Source organism: Microcaecilia unicolor, chromosome 9 (genome assembly GCF_901765095.1).
Source record: "Microcaecilia unicolor chromosome 9, aMicUni1.1, whole genome shotgun sequence".
Lineage (NCBI taxonomy): Eukaryota > Metazoa > Chordata > Amphibia > Gymnophiona > Siphonopidae > Microcaecilia > Microcaecilia unicolor.
This window is the reverse complement of record NC_044039.1, coordinates 79064281-79089064: the sequence shown is the minus strand read 5'-3', so window position 1 is coordinate 79089064 and position 24784 is coordinate 79064281. Positions and strand designations below refer to the sequence as shown.

The 24784-nt window shown below is 44.4% G+C and overlaps 1 protein-coding gene and 1 long non-coding RNA gene across 2 annotated transcripts in view; one reads left to right on the top strand and one right to left on the bottom strand.

Annotated features, from left to right (window-relative positions):
• LOC115477400 (patatin-like phospholipase domain-containing protein 2) overlaps nt 1–24091 on the top strand; it is a 183469-nt gene extending 159378 nt beyond the window's left edge. Inside the window, exons 8-9 of the mRNA XM_030214254.1 lie at nt 15971–16087; nt 22328–24091. Coding sequence (XP_030070114.1) covers nt 15971–16087; nt 22328–22622 — 412 coding nt within the window. The 3' untranslated portion in view covers nt 22623–24091. The remainder of the gene's footprint in view (nt 1–15970; nt 16088–22327) is intronic.
• On the bottom strand, nt 17628–18372 carry LOC115477401. The gene is made up of 2 exons (XR_003943324.1): nt 18332–18372; nt 17628–17889 (listed from the first exon to the last, which is right to left on the bottom strand). It is a non-coding gene; the product is annotated as an uncharacterized LOC115477401 (long non-coding RNA).
• Nucleotides 24092–24784: the final 693 nt, after the last annotated feature.

Genomic DNA, 24784 nt, shown 5'->3' with positions numbered 1-24784 from the left:
TGCACATTGTTATAGAATAAAGAAATGCCCCAATCCGCTCTGACCCTCCCTCTCTTTTTGGACCCATGCCTAAATTTACACATTTAAATTTTAATTACATCCAATTAGCACCAATAATTGCTTGTTAAAATCTCAATTGGTGCTAATTGGCTTGTTCAATTAAACTCGTATGCCCAAATTTGCAAACGCAATTTAGAATTTGGAGGTTAATGTGTTCAGAGCAATGCTTTGTTTCCTTACATGCCTAAAAAGATTGATTTGTTCACTTTTCTCCTTGGTTCTATAAAATGGATAGATTAGCCAATTTTTCTCAGTCTTAACAGGGTATGGGCAATGCGTGTTAAGCTTTTTTTTTTTTTCGTTTGTAGATCTGGGGTAAACCTTTAGAAATTTTCGGAGCTCTTAAGTAGAAATTAAATTGGCCCACTTTATTCTCTGTATGATTACTTTCTCATTCTCTAGTTATAAATGAGTTCTACATCTACAGTGATGTGAAAAACAACCATTGACTTCTTTGGCGGTGTTTAAGAAAGATAAAGGCTTTGCTGTTTGAGAGCATTTTCTGAAGCATAGTTGGTGGGGGGCTTGGGCGTCAAGATTAAGGCTCTGTCTGAGTATATTGATGGTGTTTTATATGATTTTTTTTTTATTTTTTTTTTTTATTTGCTTTTTAAAACTTACATTTCAAGTGATATCACTTGTAAAGAAATACAGATAGGCATAAGTAATGCAGATAGATACAACCAAAAATTTTTTGTATATAATCTTCTTTAGACCACAATATAAAGAGGGGGGTAGTTTAAGCAATTCTTCTAGGAGAAGGAAAACCACATAACACAAATTAAACATATATATAGCTTAACACGCCTATCCAGACATCAACTTAAATCAGCCCAATATCAGATACCAAGTTACTGACATATTTTTTTTAAATCTATAAATGCTTTCAAATGTTCAGGATTGAAGAAGATATATTTAAGCCCTAAATATTTTATCACACATCTACAGGGATAGTTCAAATAAAAGGAGGCTCCTATTTCTAGGGCCTCCTTTCTAATTGCTAAAAATGCCCTTCTTCTTTCCTGTGTATGCTTGGCAACATCGGAGTACATCCATATTTTCGCCCCATAAAATAGAGACTGTATATGTCTAAAGAATAATCTTTTAACTGCTTCCAAATCTTGTTCAAAGATAAAGGATACAATTAAAGTATTTCTTTCAGAATCCTCATTTAATGAGGACTCTAAAAGTTCCGTTAGGTTCAAGTTTTGTCCATTTTTTTTCTTTTGTGACTCTATGTCCATTCCTGGTTCACTTTTCTTCTTTTGTGGAATATAATAAATTCGATTAATTGGAGGAATATGTTCTGGGGAATATTTCAAGACCTCTATCAAATATTTTTTAAAAGCTTCTAAAGGAGAAATCCCAGCAGCTTGTGGAAAATTTAGAAATCGCAAATTTAATCTACGATTATAATTCTCCAGTTGTTCAAGCTTCCTATGTATAGCAGCATTATCCTTTATTAACATGGTAGAAGTTCCTTGAATCTTTTCCACTTCAGTTTTAAACTGAACCATTTGGGTTTTAGTCAGTTTTAATTGTTTCTATAGATTTAGAAAGATTGTCAACAGTACTCACAAGTGCTGCCATACCTTCCGTTGAGTCAGTAAGTTTGGTATCAAGTTGTTGGAGAGCATCCCATATGCTCTCTAAAGTTACCGTCTGAGGTTTAATCAGAGAAACTCTGTAAGTTTGATAGCCTACCGGCTTCAAGCCTCCGTCGGTTGAACTCCCTTCCTGACCTCTTGCTTGGGAAACCCCTTCGACGACTTCCGTTTCTGGGATCCCAATAGGAGAGGGAGGACCTTCGGGCACAGGCGGTGTGTTGGGTTCCCGGGGCGAAAGAGTAACATCAAGCCCCAGGTCTCGTAGCTCTCCCAGCAACGAGACAGCAGGGCGGCTCCCGGTAAAAACTTCTGGAGTCCTCACGGTGAACCTTTCGATTGACGGCTGCGAAGGGGAGGAGGTCCTGACCGCCGAGGCTCCGGTCTTAACCGCTCCTTTGCGCTTCGTGTGCGGCATAATGGTAAAGTAGAAAAAGATTTATTTCGCTGCCGTCGTCTAGAGGTCTCATCCGAGTTTGGTGTTTTATATGATTTGATTGTTTTTTTGTACTCTGCCCAGATTTTTGAATGGGCGCATTATACATTTTTATAAATAAATAAAAACCTCTTCTCTGATAAGTCAGATGTAGATTTTCTCTGGAGTCTTTCATGAGGTACTTTGTCAAATGCCTTTTGAAAATCCAGATAACACAATATTGACTGGCTCACCTCTTTCCACATGTTTGTTCACTCCTTCAAAGAAATGTAATAGATAGGTGAGGCAAGATTTCCCTTGCCTAAGTCCATGTTGGCTTTGTCTCATTAATCCATGCTTTTGAATATGCTCTGTAATTTTGTTCTTTATAATAGTCTCTACCATTTTGCCTGCACCGACATCAGGCTCACCGGTCTATAATTTCCTGGATCCCCTCTGGAACCCTTTTAAAATATCAGTTTTACATGGGCTACCCTCCAATCTTCCGGTACCATGCTCGATTTTAAAGATAATTTACATATTATTAGCAATAGTTCTGCCAGTTCATTTTTCAATTCTATCAGTACTCTGGGATGAATACCATCCGGTCCAGGAGATTTGGTGCTCTTCAATTTTGTCAAATTACCCCATTACATTCTCTAGGTTTATAGAGATTTCATTCAGTTTCTTCTACTCGTCAGCTTTGAATACCACTTCTGGCACCAGTAACACTCCCAAATCTTCCTCGGTGAAGACCGAAGCAAATACTTCATTTAATCACTTCGCTATGGCTTTGTCTTCCCTGATTGCCCCTTTTACCCCTCGGTCATCTAACAGTCCAACCGATTCTTTTGCCTGCTTCTTGCTTTTAATATACCTTAAAAAATTCTTACTATGTGTTTTTGCCTATAACAAAATCTTTTTTTCAAAGTCCCTCTTTGCCTTCCTTATCAGCGCTTTGCATTTGACTTGACATTCATTATGCTGTTTCTTGTTATTTTCAGTCTGTTCCTTCTTCCATTTTCTGAAGGATTTTCTTTTAGCTCTAATATCTTCCTTCACCTCACTTTTTAACCATGCCGGCTGTTGTTTGGTCTTCTTCCCTCCTTTTTTAATACACTGAATATATTTGGCATGGGCTTCCAGGATGGTATTTTTGAACAGCATCCACGCCTGATGTAAATTTTTGACCCTCGCAGCCGCTCCTCTAAGTTTGTTTTTTTTTTTTTTTTCACCGTTCTTCTCATTTTTTCATAGTCTCCTTTTTGAAAGTTAAATGGTAACATATTGAATATCCTGTGTATACTTATTCCAAAGCTAATATCAAATCTGATCATATAATGATCACTGTTCTTAAGTGGCCCCATCACCATTATCTCCCACACCAGATCATGCGATCCACTAAGGACTAGGTCTAGAATTTTTCCTTCTCTTGTCTCTTCCTGTACCAGCTGCTCCATAAAGCAATCCTTGATTTCGTCAAAGAATTTTACCTCCCTAGCATGCCTCGTACATTTACCCAGTCAATATCGGAGTAATTGAAATCGCCCATTATTATCGTGTTGCCAAGTTTGTTAGCCTCCCTAATTTTCGATAACATTTCTACATCCGTCTGTTCATCCTGGCCAGTCGGACAATAGTACACTCCTATCATTATCCTTTTCCCATTTACACATGGAATTCCAATCCACAGGGGTTCCAAGATGTGTTTTGTTTCCTGTAGGATTTTTAATCTATTTGATTCAAGGCCTTCCTTAAGATACTATGCTACCCCTCCACCAATTCAATCCACCCTATCACTACGATATAATTTGTACCCTGGTATGACAGTGTCCCACTGGTTAACCTCCTTCCACCAGGTCTCGGAGATTCCTATTATATCTAATTTTTCATTTAGTGCAATATATTCTAACTCTCCCATCTTATTTCTTAGGCTTCTGGCATTTGCATATAGACATTTCAAACTGTTTGTTGTTCCTATTTACATCATGCTCAGTACATGACTGTATTAAATTGCAATCTTTTGTCTGATTTTTATTTAAGGACACCTAATTTACTACGGTCTTTTTTGCAACCTCACTATTGGGATACCCTATCTTCCCCTGTTATGGTGATATCTTTAAAAGATACCTTATTCCAAACCATGCGCTTTTGAGCGAGTGAAAATGCTACCCTAGAGGATTTGGATTTGAGCTTTTTGCGTAAGAACCTAAATTTGGCTTTCAGAACCTCTCTCCCACATTTTCCTATGTCATTGGTACCTACATGTACCAAGACAGCCGGCTGCTCCCCAGCACTATCTAAAATCCTGTGTAGGTGACGCATGAGGTCTGCCACTTTAGCACCAGGCAGGCAAGTGAGCAGGCGATCCTTATGTCCACCAACCACCCAGCTATCTACATGCCTAATAATTGAGAAAAGTTCAGGATGGTTTCCCTGAGCAACATTCTCCTCATGATTCAGAAAAACGATTGGCTGTGCTCTCTGGACTGAAGTATCTTCGATTTCGGCTATGAACACATCGCTTCCAGTAGCGTGTGTTGCCGTTTGGTCTCGTTTCAGCTCCCAGGGTCTTCACCAAGTGTCTAGCTGTAGTCGCAGCATCGCTACGCAGGCTGGGGAATATGTTCCCATATCGTGATGATTGGCTGGTGAAGAGCACCTCAGAGGACGGTGCTCAGGAGTCCATGTGGGTGACTATTCGGGTGCTAGAGCTACTAGCGTTCATTTTAAACTATCCCAAGTCCCATCTCCACCCTGTTCAGCGATTGGAGTTCATAGGAGCCCTGCTCAACACGCAGACGGTTCGAGCCTACCTTCCGGAGGCATGAGCAGACCATCTTGTTTCGCTAGCATCCAGGGTTCGTTCCTTCTTAGCAGATCGTAGCTCGGTAGATGTTGAGATTGTTGGGCCACATGGCTTCCACAGTGTACGTTACACCCCTGGCATGTCTTCCCATGAGATCAGCTCAATGGACCCTGGCTTCTCAGTGGTATTAGGCCACAGGGAGTCTAGAAGATGTCATTCAGGTATCCCCAGAGCTTGCATGCTCTCTACAGTGGTGGACCATTTGATCCAATTTGACTCTGGGACTGCCATTCCAAATTCCTCAGTCACGGAAAGTTCTGATGATGGATGCATCTCTTCTGGGTTGGGGAGCTCATGTAGATGGGCTTCAGACTCAAGGTGCTTGGTCCACCCAGGAAACGAATCTTCAACCTCCTGGAGCTTCGAGCGATCTGTAATGCTCTAAAGGGTCTAATCAAATTATTCTAATTCAAACAAACAATCAGGTTGCAATGTATTTCATCAACACGTGTGGGGGGGGAGGGGGGGCAGGGGAGGCACCGGATCTTGCCCTTTGTCAGGAGGCCGTCCGGATGGGGCATTGGGCTTGCCAACATGGCATCTTTCTTCAAGCCACTTATCTGGTGGATGCAAACAGCACCCTGGCCAACAGAGTGAGCAGGATAATGCAACCACACAAGTGGTCTCTCCATATGAGTGTAACCCACAAGATCTTCCAAGCATGGGGCACTTCCTTAGTGGATCATTTTGCCATTCAACTCAATCACAAGGTCCCTCAGTTCTGTTCCATGCTTCAGGCCCACGGCAGGCTAGCATCAGATGCCTTCCCCCTCAATTAGGGGACGGGTCTTCTGTATGCGTATCTTCCGATACCTCTAGTGGGAAAGACTTTGTTGAAACTCGAGCAAGACTTTGGAACCATGATTCTGATCATTCCATATTGACCACAGCAGATATGATTCCTCTTCTGGAATTATCCTCCAAAGAGCCGTGGAGTGTTTTCTGACCCTCATTACACAGAATGAGGGGTCGCTTCTACATCCCAACCTCCAGTCTCTGGCTCTCACAGCTTAGATGTTGAGAGCCTAGAATTTATTTCCTTGGGCCTTTCGATGAGTGTCGCCTGGGTCTTTCTGGCTTCCAGGAAAGATTCCACGAAGAGATGCTACCCTTTTAAATGGAGGTGGTTTGCCATCTGGTGTGAGAGCAAGGCCCTAAATCCCCTTACTTGCCCTACACAGACCCTGCTTGAATACCTTCTACACTTACCAGAGTCTGGTCTCAAGACCAACTCAGTAAGGGTTCACCTTACTGCTATTAGTGCTTATCAATGTGTGGAGGGTAAGCCCATCTCTGGACAGCCTCTAGTTATTCACTTCATGAGAGGTATGCTTTTGTCAAAGCCCCCCTGTGAAACTACCACCAGTGTCATGGGATCGCAACGTCGTTCTCGCCTAGCTGATGAAAGCTCCTTTTGAGCCGCTGAATTCCTGCCATCTGAAGTATTTGACCTGGAAGGTCGTTTTCTTCGTGGTGGTTACTTCAGCTCGTAAGGTCAGTGAGCTTCAGGCCTTAGTAGTGGATGCATCTTATACTAAGTTTCATCACAACAGAGTAGTCCTCCTCTGCATGCACGTTTTCCTGCCAAAGGTGGTGTCAAGAGTTCCATCTGAACCAGTTAATTGTCTTAGCAACATTCTTTCCCCAACCTCATGCCCATCCTGGCAAAAGCATCTTGCACACCTTGGATCGCAAGAGAGCATTGGCCTACTACAGGGCGTGGACAGGGCCCCACAGACAGTCTGCTCAGCTTTTTGTTTCTTTTGATACCAACAGGATGGGGGTTGCCATCGGGGAAATGCACCATTTCTAATTGGCTGGCAGATTGCATTTCCTTCACTTATGCCCAGGCTGGTCTACCTTTAGAGGGTCATATCACAGCTCATAATGTCAGAGCCATGACTGCGTCGGTAGTCCATTTGAGATCAGCTTCTATTGAAGAAATTTGCAAGCCTATGACGTGGTCTTCAGTCCACACATTTATATCTCATTACTGCCTTGAGTAGGATACCTGACGCAACAGTCAGTTCGGCCAGTCAGTGTTGCAAAATCTGTTTGGGGTCTAGAATCCAACTCCACCCTCCTAGGCCCGTTTTATTCTGTTCCAGGCTGCACTCTCACTCAGTTCTATATAGTTTCAGGTTAATCTGTTATGTCCTCGCCATTGCGAGGCCCAATTAACCAATGTTTGTTGCTTTGGGTGAACATGCTTGTCCTCTGAGAAAGCAGATACTTAACCTGTAGCAGGTATTCCCTGAGGACAGCAGGCTTCATATTCTTACAGTCCCACCCACCTCCTCTTGGAGTTGTCTCCTTGGTTATTTTTACTTTGTTTTTTGCTTTAATATTGAACTGAGACCGCGACGGGCAAGAAGGCACTCTGCTCATGCATGGTGGAGTGCGCCTTGCGCTTCACAAAGCTCAGCTTTTTTAGTTTGGCATAAATGCCGTACCAGGCAACGGGGATCGGCGTCTACCCACTTGTGAGAATATGAAGCCTGCTGTCCTCAGAGAATACCTGCTACAGGTAAGCATAATCGCTTTACCACCAGCTGACTTCTACCGCAAGCTAAAAACACTACCGCAGCTTAGTAAAAAAACATCCCATAGTTCTTCAGAATCTATTTGTGGACTAGAATCCAATGCCATCCTCCTAGGTCTACTCAGTTCAGTTCCAGGCTGTCCTCCACCCCCATAGAAAAGTATATAGTTTCTATATTGTTTGGGCATACAGTTGCAGGTCATACTTTCTAAGTTCATCAATTTGATATACTGCTTCTTTCGAAGCAAGAGGATATTCTTTTGGAATTCCCATCAGTCAGAATACTACATCCTGCTTGTCCTCGGAGAAAGTAAAGTTACTTACCTGTAGCAGGTGTTCTCCGAGGACAGCAGGATGCTTAATTCTGGCTGCCCTGCCCACCTCCACTTGTAGTTGCATTGTATTAGTTATTAGACTGAGTTGGTCCCTTGCGTTAGCTGCAGGTGGGAACATACTGTACATGTATGGTAGGAAACATCCAAAGGCTTCTAGAAAATAAAACGCGGGAGATCGTTGGGGCTCTGGTGATGGCAACCATCAGAACAAGCATCCTGCTGTCCTTTAACACCTGATAAATTTTGCTCCCCCATTTAACACTGAATGATTTCTGATATTTATGCAAAATATGCTATATTAGACAAAGGGAACCTGAGTAAACATAAGTTTTAAAATTATTACTACATTTATTTAAGGAACAAAGTTATCCAACACCCATATTTACTCATGTGAAAAAGTAATTGCCCCCTAAACTTTAAACCAACTTTTGCAGAAATAATTGCAACCAAATGCTTCCTATAATATCGGTCTTTCACATTGCTGTTGAGGAATCTTAGCTCACTTTTTTTTCCAGAACTGCTTTAATTCAAACACATTCATAGCAGAAGCTAATTATCAATTAATTTTGGTCAGTTAGTTGCGTATTTTTCAAAGGAATGATAATGGATGTTGAATAACTTGGTTCCTTAAATGAGTAATTTTAAAAGCTGTTTACTTGGTTCCCTTTTCCTAATTATTTACATCTTGTTTAAAGATCAGAAACCATTCAGTATGACACATAATATGCTATAGTAGGGGAAATCAGGAAGGGGAAAAATTACATCATTGTGTAATAAATCTGTATTTATGCTAATGTTGACTTTTAGTGTAGATAAAAACTAATCTAACTTATTAATTACTAGGGCTCTATGTAGATTTTGTATTCCATTTTTGCTTGGAAAAAAAAAAAAAAAGATTCCATGCCCTTCCTCTCCCACACCAACCCTTTTTAACCTAAAGTAAATCTTTATGGGACAGGAGCCACCATGGCAAAACTAGGCCACTACTATTTAAACGTATACATGTAGGATTAAGTTCAGTAAATGGCACCCAACTTTTGGGCACTGAAAAAATACATACAAAGCGCTATTCTATAATTGGAGCTTCAAGTTGGGCTCCATTTATAGAATTAGTGAATAGTGTGATCTGCGCCCAACTTTTAGATGCAAGACTTTATAACAAGTGAACCCAGGTGTAAATCATGGCATGTAAATTAGGTGCCCAAGTTCTATAATAGTGGGTGCATCTTTAGTGAACGCTCTAGACCTACCCCTTCCATGGCCACATCCTCTTTTTGCTTCTAAGCTCAAAACTTTACATGCGCATCTTTATAGAATAGCACCTGGCAAAGATGCGTGCAGAAATCCAAATTGTTGCTAATTAATGCCAATAATTGATAGCACCCAATTGTTGGCGCTAATGGGCTTGTTACTTTGTAAATTCAGTGTGCACCCAAATTTGCACACACAATTATGAGCACCATTTATAGAAGTTGGGAGATAAAGCGAATGCTACATACCTGTAGAAGGTATTCTCCGAGGACAGCAGGCTGATTGTTCTCACTGATGGGTGACGTCCACGGCAGCCCCTCCAATCGGAATCTTCACTAGCAAAGTCCTTTGCTAGTCCTCGCGCGCCCGCGCGCACCGCGCATGCGCGGCCGTCTTCCCGCCCGAAACCGGCTCGAGCCGGCCAGTCTCGTATGTAGCAAAAGAGAAACAAGGGAAGACTCAACTCCAAAGGGGAGGCGGGCAGGTTTGTGAGAACAATCAGCCTGCTGTCCTCGGAGAATACCTTCTACAGGTATGTAGCATTTGCTTTCTCCGAGGACAAGCAGGCTGCTTGTTCTCACTGATGGGGTATCCCTAGCCCCCAGGCTCACTCAAAACAACAACCATGGTCAATTGGACCTCGCAACGGCGAGGACATAACTGAGATTGACCTAAAAAATTTACCAACTAACTGAGAGTGCAGCCTGGAACAGAACAAACAGGGCCCTCGGGGGGTGGAGTTGGATCCTAAAGCCCAAACAGGTTCTGAAGAACTGACTGCCCGAACCGACTGTCGCGTCGGGTATCCTGCTGCAGGCAGTAATGAGATGTGAATGTGTGGACAGATGACCACGTCGCAGCTTTGCAAATTTCTTCAATGGAGGCTGACTTCAAGTGGGCTACCGACGCAGCCATGGCTCTAACATTATGAGCCGTGACATGACCCTCAAGAGCCAGCCCCGCCTGGGCGTAAGTGAAGGAAATGCAATCTGCTAGCCAATTGGATATGGTGCGTTTCCCTACAGCCACTCCCCTCCTATTGGGATCAAAAGAAACAAACAATTGGGCGGACTGTCTGTGGGGCTGTGTCCGCTCCAGATAGAAGGCCAATGCTTTCTTGCAGTCCAATGTGTGCAGCTGACGTTCAGCAGGGCAGGAATGAGGACGGGGAAAGAATGTTGGCAAGACAATTGACTGGTTCAGATGGAACTCCGACACGACCTTTGGCAAGAACTTGGGGTGAGTGCGGAGGACTACTCTGTTATGATGAAATTTGGTGTAAGGGGCCTGGGCTACCAGGGCCTGAAGCTCACTGACTCTACGAGCTGAAGTAACTGCCACCAAGAAAATGACCTTCCAGGTCAAGTACTTCAGATGGCAGGAATTCAGTGGCTCAAAAGGAGGTTTCTTCAGCTGGGTGAGAACGACATTGAGATCCCATGACACTGTAGGAGGCTTGACAGGGGGCTTTGACAAAAGCAAACCTCTCATGAAGCGAACAACTAAAGGCTGTCCTGAGATCGGCTTACCTTCCACATGGTAATGGTATGCACTGATTGCACTAAGGTGAACTCTTACAGAGTTGGTCTTGAGACCAGACTCAGACAAGTGCAGAAGGTATTCAAGCAGGGTCTGTGTAGGACAAGAGCGAGGAGCTAGGGCCTTGCTGTCACACCAGACGGCAAACCTCCTCCATAGAAAGAAGTAACTCCTCTTAGTGGAATCTTTCCTGGAAGCAAGCAAGATACGGGAGACACCCTCTGACAGGCCCAAAGAGGCAAAGTCTACGCTCTCAACATCCAGGCTGTGAGAGCCAGGGACCGGAGGCTGGGATGCAGAAGAGCCCCTTCGTCCTGCGTGATGAGGGTCGGAAAACACTCCAATCTCCACGGTTCTTCGGAGGATAACTCCAGAAGAAGAGGGAACCAGATCTGACGCGGCCAAAAAGGAGCAATCAGAATCATGGTGCCTCGGTCTTGCTTGAGTTTCAACAAAGTCTTCCCCACCAGAGGAATGGGAGGATAAGCATACAGCAGGCCCTCCCCCCAATCCAGGAGGAAGGCATCCGATGCCAGTCTGCCGTGGGCCTGAAGCCTGGAACAGAACTGAGGGACTTTGTGGTTCGCTCGAGATGCGAAGAGATCCACCAAGGGGGTGCCCCACGCTTGGAAGATCTGGCGCACTACTCGGGAGTTTAGCGACCACTCGTGAGGTTGCATAATCCTGCTCAGTCTGTCGGCCAGACTGTTGTTTACGCCTGCCAGATAAGTGGCTTGGAGCCCCATGCCATGACGGCGAGCCCAGAGCCAAATGCTGATGGCTTCCTGACACAGGGGGCGAGATCCGGTGCCCCCCTGCTTGTTGACATAGTACATGGCAACCTGGTTGTCTGTCTGAATTTGGATAATTTGGTGGGACAGCCGATCTCTGAAAGCCTTCAGAGCGTTCCAGATCGCTCGCAACTCCAGGAGATTGATCTGTAGACCGCGTTCCTGGAGGGACCAGCTTCCTTGGGTGTGAAGCCCATTGACATGAGCTCCCCATCCCAGGAGAGACGCATCCGTGGTCAGCACTTTTTGTGGCTGAGGAATTTGGAAAGGACGTCCCAGAGTCAAATTGGACCAAATCGTCCACCAATATAGGGATTTGAGAAAACTCGTGGACAGGTGGATCACGTCTTCTAGATCCCCAGCAGCCTGAAACCACTGGGAAGCTAGGGTCCATTGAGCAGATCTCATGTGAAGGCGGGCCATGGGAGTCATATGAACTGTGGAGGCCATGTGGCCCAGCAATCTCAACATCTGCCGAGCTGTGATCTGCTGGGACGTTCGCACCCGCGAGACGAGGGACAACAAGTTGTTGGCTCTCGTCTCTGGGAGATAGGCGCGAGCCGTCCGAGAATCCAGCAGAGCTCCTATGAATTCGAGTCTCTGTGCTGGGAGAAGATGGGACTTTGGGTAATTTATCACAAACCCCAGTAGCTCCAGGAGGCGAATAGTCATCTGCATGGACTGCAGGGCTCCTGCCTCGGACGTGTTCTTCAACAGCCAATCATCGAGATATGGGAACACGTGCACCCCCAGCCTGCGAAGTGCCGCTGCTACTACAGCCAGGCACTTTGTGAACACCCTGGGCGCAGAGGCGAGCCCAAAGGGTAGCACACAGTACTGGAAGTGACGTGTGCCCAGCTGAAATCGCAGATACTGTCTGTGAGCTGGCAGTATCGGGATGTGTGTGTAGGCATCCTTCAAGTCCAGAGAGCATAGCCAATCGTTTTCCTGAATCATGGGAAGTAGGGTGCCCAGGGAAAGCATCCTGAACTTTTCTTTGACCAGATATTTGTTCAGGGCCCTTAGGTCTAGGATGGGACGCATCCCCCCTGTTTTCTTTTCCACAAGGAAGTACCTGGAATAGAATCCCAGCCCTTCTTGCCCGGATGGCACGGGCTCGACCGCATTGGCGCTGAGAAGGGCGGAGAGTTCCTCTGCAAGTACCTGCTTGTGCTGGAAGCTGTAAGACTGAGCTCCCGGTGGACAATTCGGAGGTTTTGAGGCCAAATTGAGGGTGTATCCTTGCCGGACTATTTGGAGAACCCACTGATCGGAGGTTATGAGAGGCCACCTTTGATGAAAAGCTTTCAACCTCCCCCCGACCGGCAGGTCGCCCGGCACTGACACCTGTATGTCGGCTATGCTCTGCTGGAGCCAGTCAAAAGCTCGCCCCTTGCTTTTGCTGGGGAGCCGCGGGGCCTTGCGGAGGCGCACGCTGCTGACGAGAGCGAGCGCGCTGGGGCTTAGCCTGGGCCGCAGGCTGTCGAGAAGGAGGATTGTACCTACGCTTGCCAGAAGAGTAGGGAACAGTCCTCCTTCCCCCAAAAAATCTTCTACCTGTAGAGGTAGATGCTGAAGGCTGCCGGCGGGAGAACTTGTCGAATGCGGTATCCCGCTGGTGGAGATGCTCTACCACCTGTTCGACCTTCTCTCCAAAAATATTGTCCGCACGGCAAGGCGAGTCCGCAATCCGCTGCTGGAGTCTATTCTCCAGGTCGGAGGCACGCAGCCATGAGAGCCTGCGCATCACCACACCTTGAGCAGCGGCCCTGGACGCAACATCAAAGGTGTCATACACCCCTCTGGCCAGGAATTTTCTGCACGCCTTCAGCTGCCTGACCACCTCCTGAAAAGGCTTGGCTTGCTCAGGGGGGAGCGCATCAACCAAGCCCGGCAACTGCCGCACATTGTTCCGCATGTGTATGCTCGTGTAGAGCTGGTAAGACTGGATTTTGGCCACGAGCATAGAGGAATGGTAGGCCTTCCTCCCAAAGGAGTCTAAGGTTCTAGAGTCTTTTCCCGGGGGCGCCGAAGCATGCTCCCTAGAACTCTTAGCCTTCTTTAGGGCCAGATCCACAACTTCAGAGTCGTGAGGCAACTGGGTGCGCATCAGCTCTGGGTCCCCATGGATCCGGTACTGGGACTCGATCTTCTTGGGGATGTGGGGATTACTTAATGGCTTGGTCCAGTTCGCAAGCAATGTCTTTTTCAGGACATGGTGCAAGGGAACAGTGGACGCTTCCTTAGGTGGAGAAGGATAGTCCAGGAGCTCAAACATTTCAGCCCTGGGCTCGTCCTCCACAACCACCGGGAAGGGGATGGCCGTAGACATCTCCCGGACAAAGGAAGCGAAAGACAGACTCTCAGGAGGAGAAAGCTGTCTTTCAGGGGAGGGAGTGGGATCAGAAGGAAGACCCTCAGACTCCTCGTCAGAGAAATATCTGGGGTCTTCCTCTTCTTCCCACGAGGCCTCACCTTCGGTGTCAGACACAAGTTCACGAACCTGTGTCTGCAACCTCGCCCGGCTCGACTCAGTGGAGCCACGTCCACGATGGGGGCGTCGAGAGGTAGACTCCCTCGCCTGCATCGGCGAAGCTCCCTCCGCCGACGTAGTCGGGGAGCCTTCCTGGGAGGTGGCCGCAGCCGGCACCGCACGCGGTACCGACGTCGGGGACCTCACCCCGGGCGATGGGCCAGCCAGCGCCACGCTCGACGGTACCGGAGGCGCAAGCACCGTCGGTACCGGAGGGGTAGGGCGCAACAGCTCTCCCAGAATCTCTGGGAGAACGGCCCGGAGGCTCTCGTTCAGAGCGGCTGCAGAGAAAGGCATGGAGGTCGATGCAGGCGTCGACGTCAGAACCTGTTCCGGGCGTGGAGGCTGTTCCGGCTGTCCAGAGTGGAGCGCATCGACACCTCCTGAACAGAGGGTGAGCGGTCCTCTCGGTGCCGATGCCTGCTGGGTGCCGACTCCCTCGGCGACCCAGAGCTCTCGGTGCCGACGCGGGGAGGAGACCGGTGTCGATGCTTCTTCGACTTCTTCCGAAGCATGTCACCGGAGCTCCCCGGCACCGACGAGGAGGACGTAGAATCCAGCCGTCGCTTCCTCGGGGCCGAGGTCGAAGGAGGTCGATCTCGGGGGGGCTGTACCGCAGGAGCCCTCAGGGTAGGGGGAGACCCACCCGAAGGCTCACCGCCACCAGCAGGGGAATGGACAGCCCTCACCTGCACTCCTGACGATGCACCACCGTCCGACGACATCAGCAGACGAGGTCCCGGTACCACCGACGTCGATGCAGCTATCCGATGTCTCGGCGCCGATGCCTCGATGCACTCGGTGCACTGGCGGCCGAGGATGAAGGTCTGGACGCTGACGACGTCGATGCACTCGATGACCTTGGTGTCGATGCCGACGAAGAGCCCGAGAACAAAACGTTCCACTGGGCCAATCTCGCTACCTGAGTCCGCCTTTGTAACAGGGAACACAGACTACAGTTCTGAGGACGGTGCTCGGCCCCCAGACACTGAAGACACGACGAGTGCCTATCAGTGAGCGAGGTTACCCGGGCGCACTGGGTGCACTTCTTGAAGCCGCTGGAAGGCTTCGATGTCATGGGCGGAAAAATCACGCCGGCGAAGTCAAAATCCGAAATGACGAATTAGAGCACCAAAACTTTGAGGGAGAAAAAATCTCGACCGAGGCGCAAAGAGGCCTACCCCGACGACGAAAGAAAACTTACCGGGGCAAAGACTGGAAGTACGGGAAGGGGCAAACGAAACCCAAGGGGGTTTTCGGAGCACTTTCCGAACGAATTTAAACCTTTTCCGAAGAAAAAACACGTCGATCTGAATAACGGACGCGCGAGGTCGACTCTGCGGGGCTCGACACGGCAAAAACACAGCCGTACCGAGTGCGGACGAAAGAAGACTGGCCGGCTCGAGCCGGTTTCGGGCAGGAAGACGGCCGCGCGAGGACTAGCAAAGGACTTTGCTAGTGAAGATTCCGATTGGAGGGGCTGCCGTGGACGTCACCCATCAGTGAGAACAAGCAGCCTGCTTGTCCTCGGAGAATGTATTTTTATAACAGATTGGAGGGGGGTGGTCTTCAGAAAAAAATGAAATGAGAAATTTTAGTTTAAAATTCCCATTTTCATTTGAAATGAATGTATATCCCTATTAATTACAGCTTGGGTCAACATAATTTTCTGACCTAGTTGGCTGAGCAATAAGTTTAATCCTGATCTATGAAGCCACTCTGGCTTATGTCCTTTCTTAACAGTGGTCTTAACTCCCTATTCTTAGAATTTTTTTTTGTTAAAGTTAAATCCCCTGACTGCAAGATCATTTTGGGTTTATCAAATTTGTTTCCCTCGCTCTTCTCTTCCAGTCATTCTTTATGGCAAAACAAAAAAGTACAGTTTGAATTATGAGGGCCATTTTTTATCGCACACATTATTCAGGATCTTCTAAAACTAGTGTAACATCCCTCACCCCTCCACTACCCATGTAACTGCAGTGATTTGTTGCTCAGTACAAATGTAATTTTTTTTTTTTGTAATGGCTGTAGATTAGTTGATTGGTTCCCCAATATACCTGACGATGTGCGTTGGATGCAGGAACAAATGCAAGTGGTGGTAGGTGCAGTGTTTTCACGAGCAAGAAAGAGGCTTAACTTTCCATCAAGGTAAGTGATGGATAGCTTTAAAGATTATTTTTTATTGTACAAAATGAAACATATATACCATGAACATATCAGTACAAATAAAAGCATTTATTACAAAACAAGTGCATGTGTATACAGCATGATCTTCTAATAACCATATTACAGGATATATTCTATTTCATACACCAGTGTTAGGGTTGATATGTGCAACATAATGCACAGCATTTCACTGAAATGAACGAACTATTATCTCTGAAAAAGCTTTTTTCCCTAATACTCTAATGGTTAGAGCAGCAGGCTGAGAACCAGGGGACCCTGGTTGAAATCCCACTGTGGCTCCTTCTGACCTTATACAAGTCACTTAGGTGGCAATTCTGTAAACTGGTCCCCCGATGCAGCGTAGGGAGCGCTAGTTCTATAACAGCATCAGGTACCCTGATGCAGTTATAAAATAGTGCGAACATGCATTGGTGCACCAGCTTATGCCAGGTCAATGATGAGCATAGGACGGCACACTTAGATCCATCAGTCAATGCACACATCTTACAGTATTCTATAAGATGCACGTGTTGATGGTGGCACGCCCATGTGCTGGCCATACTCCACCTACATGTATGCCCTTTTTTCAGTTGAGCGCTTATTTCACTTACATGCAAGCTTACAAAATAGCACTTTGGGCAAGCATGCGTGTAAGTGGCACCTATTCTGAATTTACCCACATCAGACATGCCTAAACGCAGCTGCACCTTATTTGGAATTGCCGTCAAGCTTCCATTCCCTCAGGCATAAACTTAGATTGTGAGCCCTCAAGGGATGGAAAATACCTCCTGTACTTGAATGTAACTAACCTTGCATAAAGATAAGCTTTAAGTATTTTGCAGTTCTAGAAATGGATAGTTGCAAAGTTTCATAATATCCTGTAAGTAAAATGTTATTATAATTCATCTTTTAAAAATTCAACTCATTACAATTTAACTTTTCAATGTATGTATTTTTTTTAAAGAACTAACTCAGATTCACAATTCTGAGCAAGATACAACAAAATATACACTAAAACAGACAAAATTACTAAAATAAGACCACAAGCAATATAACATAACATTTATTTTTAGAATTTTTTTTTATCAATCATACCTTAAGTGGGTTTAAGCTCAAAGCTGTTAGGCTATGATGCACGTGCCAGTAGATGGAGATTTTCTAATGAGAGGACCTTTTGAATAATGTACAGAAGAATATTGATCTTTTGGAGTTCAGCTTTAAATATATATATTTCTTATACCAAAGAGATTTTGTATGTTGACTCCACTGCTTATAAATAGTTGAATAAAGCATTCCTGTGAGAATATTTTGGATACTTAAATTTATTTGCCGGCATTCTGGTTTCTGAGAGACCAGTTTAAAAAGATGTTTTTGTTTAATTGAAAATAGTAACTTTTAGCCTCTGCATGCATTACTTTGCATTAATGGCTGTCAGTTAAGTTGTAGAGGGTTTTTTTTTCCTTTTAAATCTGAGCATTAAGAAGCATTTCAGCTGTACAAATTACAAGGCAAACACATTAACTGTTCTTTCATATTAATTTTATAAAAAGCTTATACTTCCAAATTTTGAACATAACCATTCAATGCGATTTTACAGTCGTATTATATACATACGCAACCATGAAAAAAAACTGTACACCTGCTTTGGTCACTCATAAATCCAGCTAACTTGATTGAACTGAGGTTTTGCAGAAATATTTGAGGGAGAAATGTGCATACCTTTTTGCCATTTGAAACCACCTCTCTCTTTACTAAAAAGTGTATTTTGGAGGACAATTCATGCGCTAAGGCAACATTTTACTGTAGTTTCGCTTGGGAACCTAAATGTGCCAGAGTGGTGGATGCTTGGAATGCCCTCCCGCAGGAGATGGTGGAAATGAAAATGGTAACGGAATTCAAACATGCGAGGGATAAACATAAAGGAATCCTGTTCAGAAGGAATGGATCCTCAGGAGCTTAGCCGAGATTGGGTGGCAGAGCCAGTGGTGGGAGGCGGGGCTGGTGGTTGGGAGGCGGAGAAAATGCTGGGCAGACTTATACGGTCTGTGCCAGAGCTGGTGGTGGGAGGCGGGGATAGTGCTGGGCAGACTTGTACGGTCTGTGCCTGAAGAGGACAGGTACAAATCAAGGTAGGGTATACACAAAAAGTAGCACATATGAATTTATCTTGTTGGGCAGACTGCATGGACTGTGCAGGTCTTTTTCTGCCGTCACCTACTATGTTACTATGTAACTCTCTACGGATATGTAGGTTTTACAAAATCTGCTATTTATGTGTAACACATGAAGCAAAAATTGCTTGTTTATACATGGTTCTATTTTTACATATATCCCCAGTCCTAGTGCTGACGCTTTTTGGCATGTTTATTTTATAAAATAGCTTTCTATGTTTTGTATATCACTGCCAAAGCAGCATGTATATTTGGTTCATTGTTTTTATGAATGGTGAATGTGGAGCCTAACAAGACTAACATAGATTAAACACATACTTAAAACATCTATTTTCCTATGTTTTGTATATCACTGCCAAAGCAGCATGTATATTTGGTTCATTGTTTTTATGAATGGTGAATGTGGAGCCTAACAAGACTAGCATAGATTAAACACATACTTAAACATCTATTTTCCTATCTAGATGACCTATACAAAGGTATTGTTCCATAATTATTAAATAACTAGTAAAAAAAGGCCCGTTGCTGTATGAAAGGAAACGGCGGGCGCTAGCAAGGTTTTCCTTCCCACCCCCTCGCTCTCTCCCTCTGTCCCCTCCAAGTTCCATGGCCCCCTTTCCTCCCCTCCGATTTCCATGGCTTCCTCCCTCTCTCTGTCATTCTCCTTCACTCTGTCCTCCCTCTGAGTTCCAGTCCCCCCTCCCCATCTCTTACCGAGGTCCCAGTGGCAGCATTGAAGAGCGAGCAGGCTCAGCGACTCTGCTGCCTTCCCTTCTCTTCGCTCTGGTCCCGCCCTCATTTCCTGTTTCCGCAAGGGCGGGACCTGAGTCAGAGCGAAGAGAAGGGAAGGCAGCAGACTCGTTGAGCCTGCTTGCTCTTCAATGCTTCCGCCGGGACCACGGTAAGAGGAGGAGGGGGTAGGGAGCCTCTGCACGCAGGGATGCCACTTCCGACAGCTTTTTCGCTTGTGTTTCAGCTGTTCCAATGGTCCTGCCCTGAAGGGCGGGACCACAGGAACAGCATGACGTCACTCTGATCTACCGACGGAAGCAGACTACCTCCGAGGGATCCACGGTCCCAGGCAGCGTCAGAACGTTGGAGGTGAGAATTATTATATAGGATAGGATTTCCACCTGCTATACTGTCAACTTGGATTACAGTTAATCACTTTCCTCAAACCCTAGATACATGTGTCAGGACTTTGGCTTGCCACAGACTTGACGTCAGTATCTCTGACAAAAGTGAGTTATGTTTAACTGTATAATGCTACTCCTTAGATAAGATGATGCACGCAGGTATTATACCAAAGGAAAATATCTGCCCTAAATAAATGTATTGAATTTTTCGTATGCAGAAAATAGCTGCAAATGCAATAAGCTTAATATTTGAAACAGAGCCAGTTAAAAAAAAACAACAACAAAAAAAACTTATAAAAAGGCTGCTGGCTGTTTGTTAAATAGATAAATTGAATCAGAGCACATCAAAGTGTAGATTTAGACAAGATTCCACTGCCCTTATGAAATAAGCTTCAAATGAAGCTAATTTAATTGGTTTGTAATCATTTGAAATTAGGGATAACTGATTCTCAACCATCCTTATCGCAAACATTCATGCAGTGGGAAGAGTTAAATGGATCACTATCACAGGTTATAAGAACCAGGGAAACGGAGAATAAAAGCCTATCTGCATTTGTGCTACATATGGATTTCTTGTCTTCTTACAATCTTAACATTGCAGTTTGCCTAAAGACATTAACCCGAATTCCACCTACTCTTCACCAAGAATCATCCTAATCTTTGTGAACAGTCCAAAAAAATCTCTAAATTAGAAATATGGATGGAAGTGCGCACCTTTTTTTCCCCCTGTCAGCCAGACAGTTCTACTTGGGCATTTTATTATGCAGCAGGAGTCTTTCCATAATCTGCTATTCAGTAATTTGGATGAAGAGGGGAGGACAGTGGTATCTCTAGCTGCTTTTTTTTGCTTCCACTACAAATGAAACAAACTCCCACTAGGGCTATGGTTTCATGAGCCTTCATTTTGCAGATACCTGGGGTTTTCCTCTCCTGTTGAACTACTACTACTTAACATTTCTAAAGCGCTACTAGGGTTACGCAGCGCTGTACAGTTTCGCAAAGAAGGACAGTCCCTGCTCAAAGGAGCTTACAATCTAAAGGATGAAATGTCAAGTTGGGGCAGTCTGTAAACTACATAGTGGGCAAAGCCAAAGACAGGAGGAGGAAATTAGGTTGGAAGAAACAGAGCTGGAATAAAGATGTTTGTCTGAAATTCAATCACACATCTGATTGTGTGTACTCTAGCTGGCTTAGAATTGTACACTCTTGAGCCAGCCAACAGGTGCTAGTGAAAATAATCCCACTCAAAGTGTAAAACCAGCAATTCCCAGTGTTCACATACCTCCTCAGCTCAAGGAGCATGTAGGGTGAAAATAAGTAATTAGGGCAATAATTATTCCCTGATAAAACTTATTACAAGGTTTCCGCTCAGTCTAGGGGAAATATAAAGAAACCTTGTGCTGGCACCCTGCCAGTGTTTTGTTCTTCGCCAAAGAACCAAAGCCACGTCACAGATGATAATTGTTGTTATTTATTACAGGTAGAAAAATAGAAACACTCTGCAATAGCTTATATGCAATATAATATCTCTTACTGATATACACACTAACAAAATATATTGTCTAACTATACTCTGATTATCCTGAGACTACGTACAGTAATGATTAGAACAGTACAAATGATATCCTAATGATCCTTATGAAAACTTATCACATCTTATGCAAAATACACATTAGCAGCTGTCCCTAACCAAGAGCTGACATAAACCAGTCGTACTTAGATAAAACCACTGCCTAACCCCAGACTTGGAAATATATCACTGTGATCTTACCACGCTGTCCTGATGACGGCTTCAGATAAGACCGGAGCAGAATCTCCCCAGATGCTATCTTAGCTGTCTGTGTCTTATGTAGTGCAGGTCTTTATCAGAAAACAAGCAGGTTCCAGTCTCTCCTTTGGTTCTCAGAGCCAATATCTCTGCCACAGGTATTTGCACCAGTTATGCAGGTCACAAGGTTGGTATCATACAGTCTCTAGCTCACCCCGAGCCTTGCTGGATTTCTCAGGTCCTTCACAGGTACCCCTCCTCCAAGGGTCTCCGACGACTTACTTCTCCCCCTCTCCCCGCGTTCTTCCAGACCTCTTTCCGTGATAGCCTGGACCAATTCTCTTCTCATACAGTACAGTGCATGGGTAAGAAGAGTTCTTTGTTTTGTGACCTTGAAGATGGTAACTTCTGGTGCCATGAGTATGACTCCCTTCCCGGCGTCTCAGAGATAGAAGGGGGATGGTTGGAACACAGAATGAGATTGTAAGCTCTTTGAGCAGGGATTGTCTCTCTTTGTTAAATTGTACAGCGCTGCGTAACCCTAGTAGCGCTCTAGAAGTGTTAAGTAGTAGTAGTAGTCCTTGGCTTCAGCAAGCCTGTCAGTGATTTTCCACAAGCTGAAGCTGGATCTTGCTGACACAGAGATGTTGCAGCAGCCATCTTATTATACCAAGATGTCATAGGCTTGTATAGGCCAAGACCAGCTCAGGCTAGATCACAGGGAAATACCCCTACAAGCAGTTGCCCAGGTCTCCAACATGGTCACAAGTAAGGCCATTGAGCTATTAGGCTAGTCCATAAATCTTAAATGTTCTTCCTTTGTAATGATAGAATACAGTTAGTAGCTCTGCATAACCTTTTGTAAATGTAGCAACAAGATTCAATAAATGCGGTGAGCCTGATGAGATGAGCTCATGTGGTAAAATATTTGACATGGAACCAGCAAAACAAAGATGAGAGGGAGAAATGTCTGATTATGGTGGTACAGATTTTTTTTTAATTTTATGAGGGTGTAAAGCATAAAAAGATATGATAGAGAAGCAATAGTGAAAAATATTCTATTATCTAGGAATGAGATTGGAAAGAGCATTGTATGTAAATTTTAGCTAATAAATGATTTTGATCCTTTTTTTTGTTTGTTTTGCAGTAAATCGAGCAACATATCACTAAGAAAATGTCTGAGTCTGCCACCCAACCTCCAATTATATTCCCGTTACTTGAGATCTAAAAATGGCCCCTATTCTTCTGTGGCAATGGAAAGTTGGTTCTGGGATATCCCATACTTCTCTGACACATCTGGAGAGCAAACAATGATTGGTCAAAAACAAATTTTAGAGGCTGCTGCTGAAAAGATTTGCCTTGTAAATTCTGATGATTCTGGTGTAGACATCGGTTTCTCCAGTGAGGATTTTGATTCCTCTTCAGAAGTGTCTGCAAGTTAAACTACAGGACTTGTTCCAAAAGTTACTTGTGTGGCTTTCAGTGGTTACCAGGAAATTTTATCTGTTAAGAACAGTGCATCTTCAGAACTTTTTTTGACATAAAAACTGAAGATCATTTGTTTACAATACCCAAAAGAAGCCACTGTTAGAAGCCTTAAAAAATTTAAAACTGCACACAGTCTGTCTGATTTAAGTAAAGAATGACAAAGCAGATCCAATTTGTAGAATAGCTACAGAAGGCTATTTATTTATTCCCTAGTATTTCCTTCTTACAAGTCTATTCATATAAGAGAAAGTAAAAATGTTAAGAGGCAACCAAATATTAAATATATTTTTAATCTGTTTATGCAATATTCCAGATGGAATTTACTTTTATTTTACAGCAATCATGAATATAATTTTTTAAAATATGCTTTTGATTTTAGCATTTGAGGTAAACTGGGGGAAACGCCAGTTAAGATGCTGAAATGTTAAGTTACCTTACATGAAGCTATTTTTAAATATATAAATTGAGAAGTTTAAATGTATAATATATACATTAAATATATAAATTGAGAAGTTTAAATGGCACGCAACTATGGAATGCACTATCAAAGGTCATAAAAACAATGCAAGACCTAACAACTTTCCGAAAACTACTGAAAACCAACCTATTCAAAAAGGCATACCACAATGATCCATCCTAAATAGTAAACAAGGACACTTGACCAAAACCAGCCAAAATCGATCTCTTCACACTTGACTGATACATACACTCTGTTACTAATGAATGTCAACGCAACACCACTTCATGTCTTCACAAGGAACTTCTACATTTGACTGTCTAACTGAACCCATACTTCACTCTATATTTATTGGTAGCGTCTTTCTACTTGATTTAAAATAATGCAAAATAAAGTATAGTGCTATGTAAATGGAAAAATATAATGGAAAGGGAGGTATTTTAATTGCATATCTACAATTTAAAGTATAAGAGCAAACCATAGAAAATAAGAAACATGAGTGAGAAATTTATTTAAACACCTACACTAAAGAAAAGCTTCCACAAATTTTAAACAAGTCTCGACTATGGACATATTTCAGCACTTATGCTTCAGGTGTGTCTAAATCCAAAAGCTCTTGGAAGGTAACTGAAATCTTTAGTAGGCATCAATGTAGTGCTTCTCTGAAGATAATGCACACAGTCTTCAAAGACATAATTAAAATCTTGTTCATTATCAAGCTTCAGTATTTTGTGTATCCCATCCTCAACCTAACTCGGGGATATTATGCAGATCAAAAAATCCTAGCTTAATCTTTTAAGTATCAAGAGTCCATATGTGGCCCATCATTTGTTTTTCATTTTCTTTGACATCAGACCTGTATTGGGTTCCTGTGTTTTGCAATCAGCATTCTTCAAAGGAAGGTATTTTTGAGGGTTTACCAAATATGGTTATGTTGGGACTTCCATATTAATATCTAAAGCCAATTTCCTTGTCATCAAGCAGATGAAGCCATTACGTATGGGTTGTGTCCATCAACCAGCAGGGGGAGATAGAGAGCACTCAACTTTTCACAGTGCCTCATGGCCAGCCAGCTCCACTGCCTCTTCAGTATTCTCTATCTCCCCAAGCAGGGTGGCTGCAGCTTCTTCGAGCTCCATAAAAAATCTGCCTGGGGGTGGCTCCTGGCTTGCCAGTTGTTAGCCGGGGTGTTAGAGGCTATAGCAGCTTCACTTTGAAGGCACATAGGTTAGCCCTTTCCCTGCCTTACCCATGCCCCTGTGGATGTGGACATATTAGCTTGCTTTTCCCTGGCCTTTCCCACTCAGTGGATTCAGGCACATTGGTTCGCCTTTCCCTGCCTTTCCCACTCATCTGAGCCTCCGGAGTTCTTATTACCTCTGCTTTCCTCACAGCGTAAAAAAAAAAAAAAAAAAGGGAACAGAGGTTTTCCTTTGATTCTTCTATGGGACCGGAGCTGTACTCGGTCTGGTGAGGTAAGAGTGTTTTCTAACTCCTCCGGGGTGGGCCCGTGATTGGTGCGGTTTTGGCGCGAAACCGCCATTTTGAATTTTCCCGCCGTTTTCGGCGATGGCTGCAGAGAATGTAAAGTGCTGTTCCCGGTGTGCCAAGCGCAAATCAGCAGCGGGGCTCTGTAAATCGTGCTGTACAGGTGTAAGA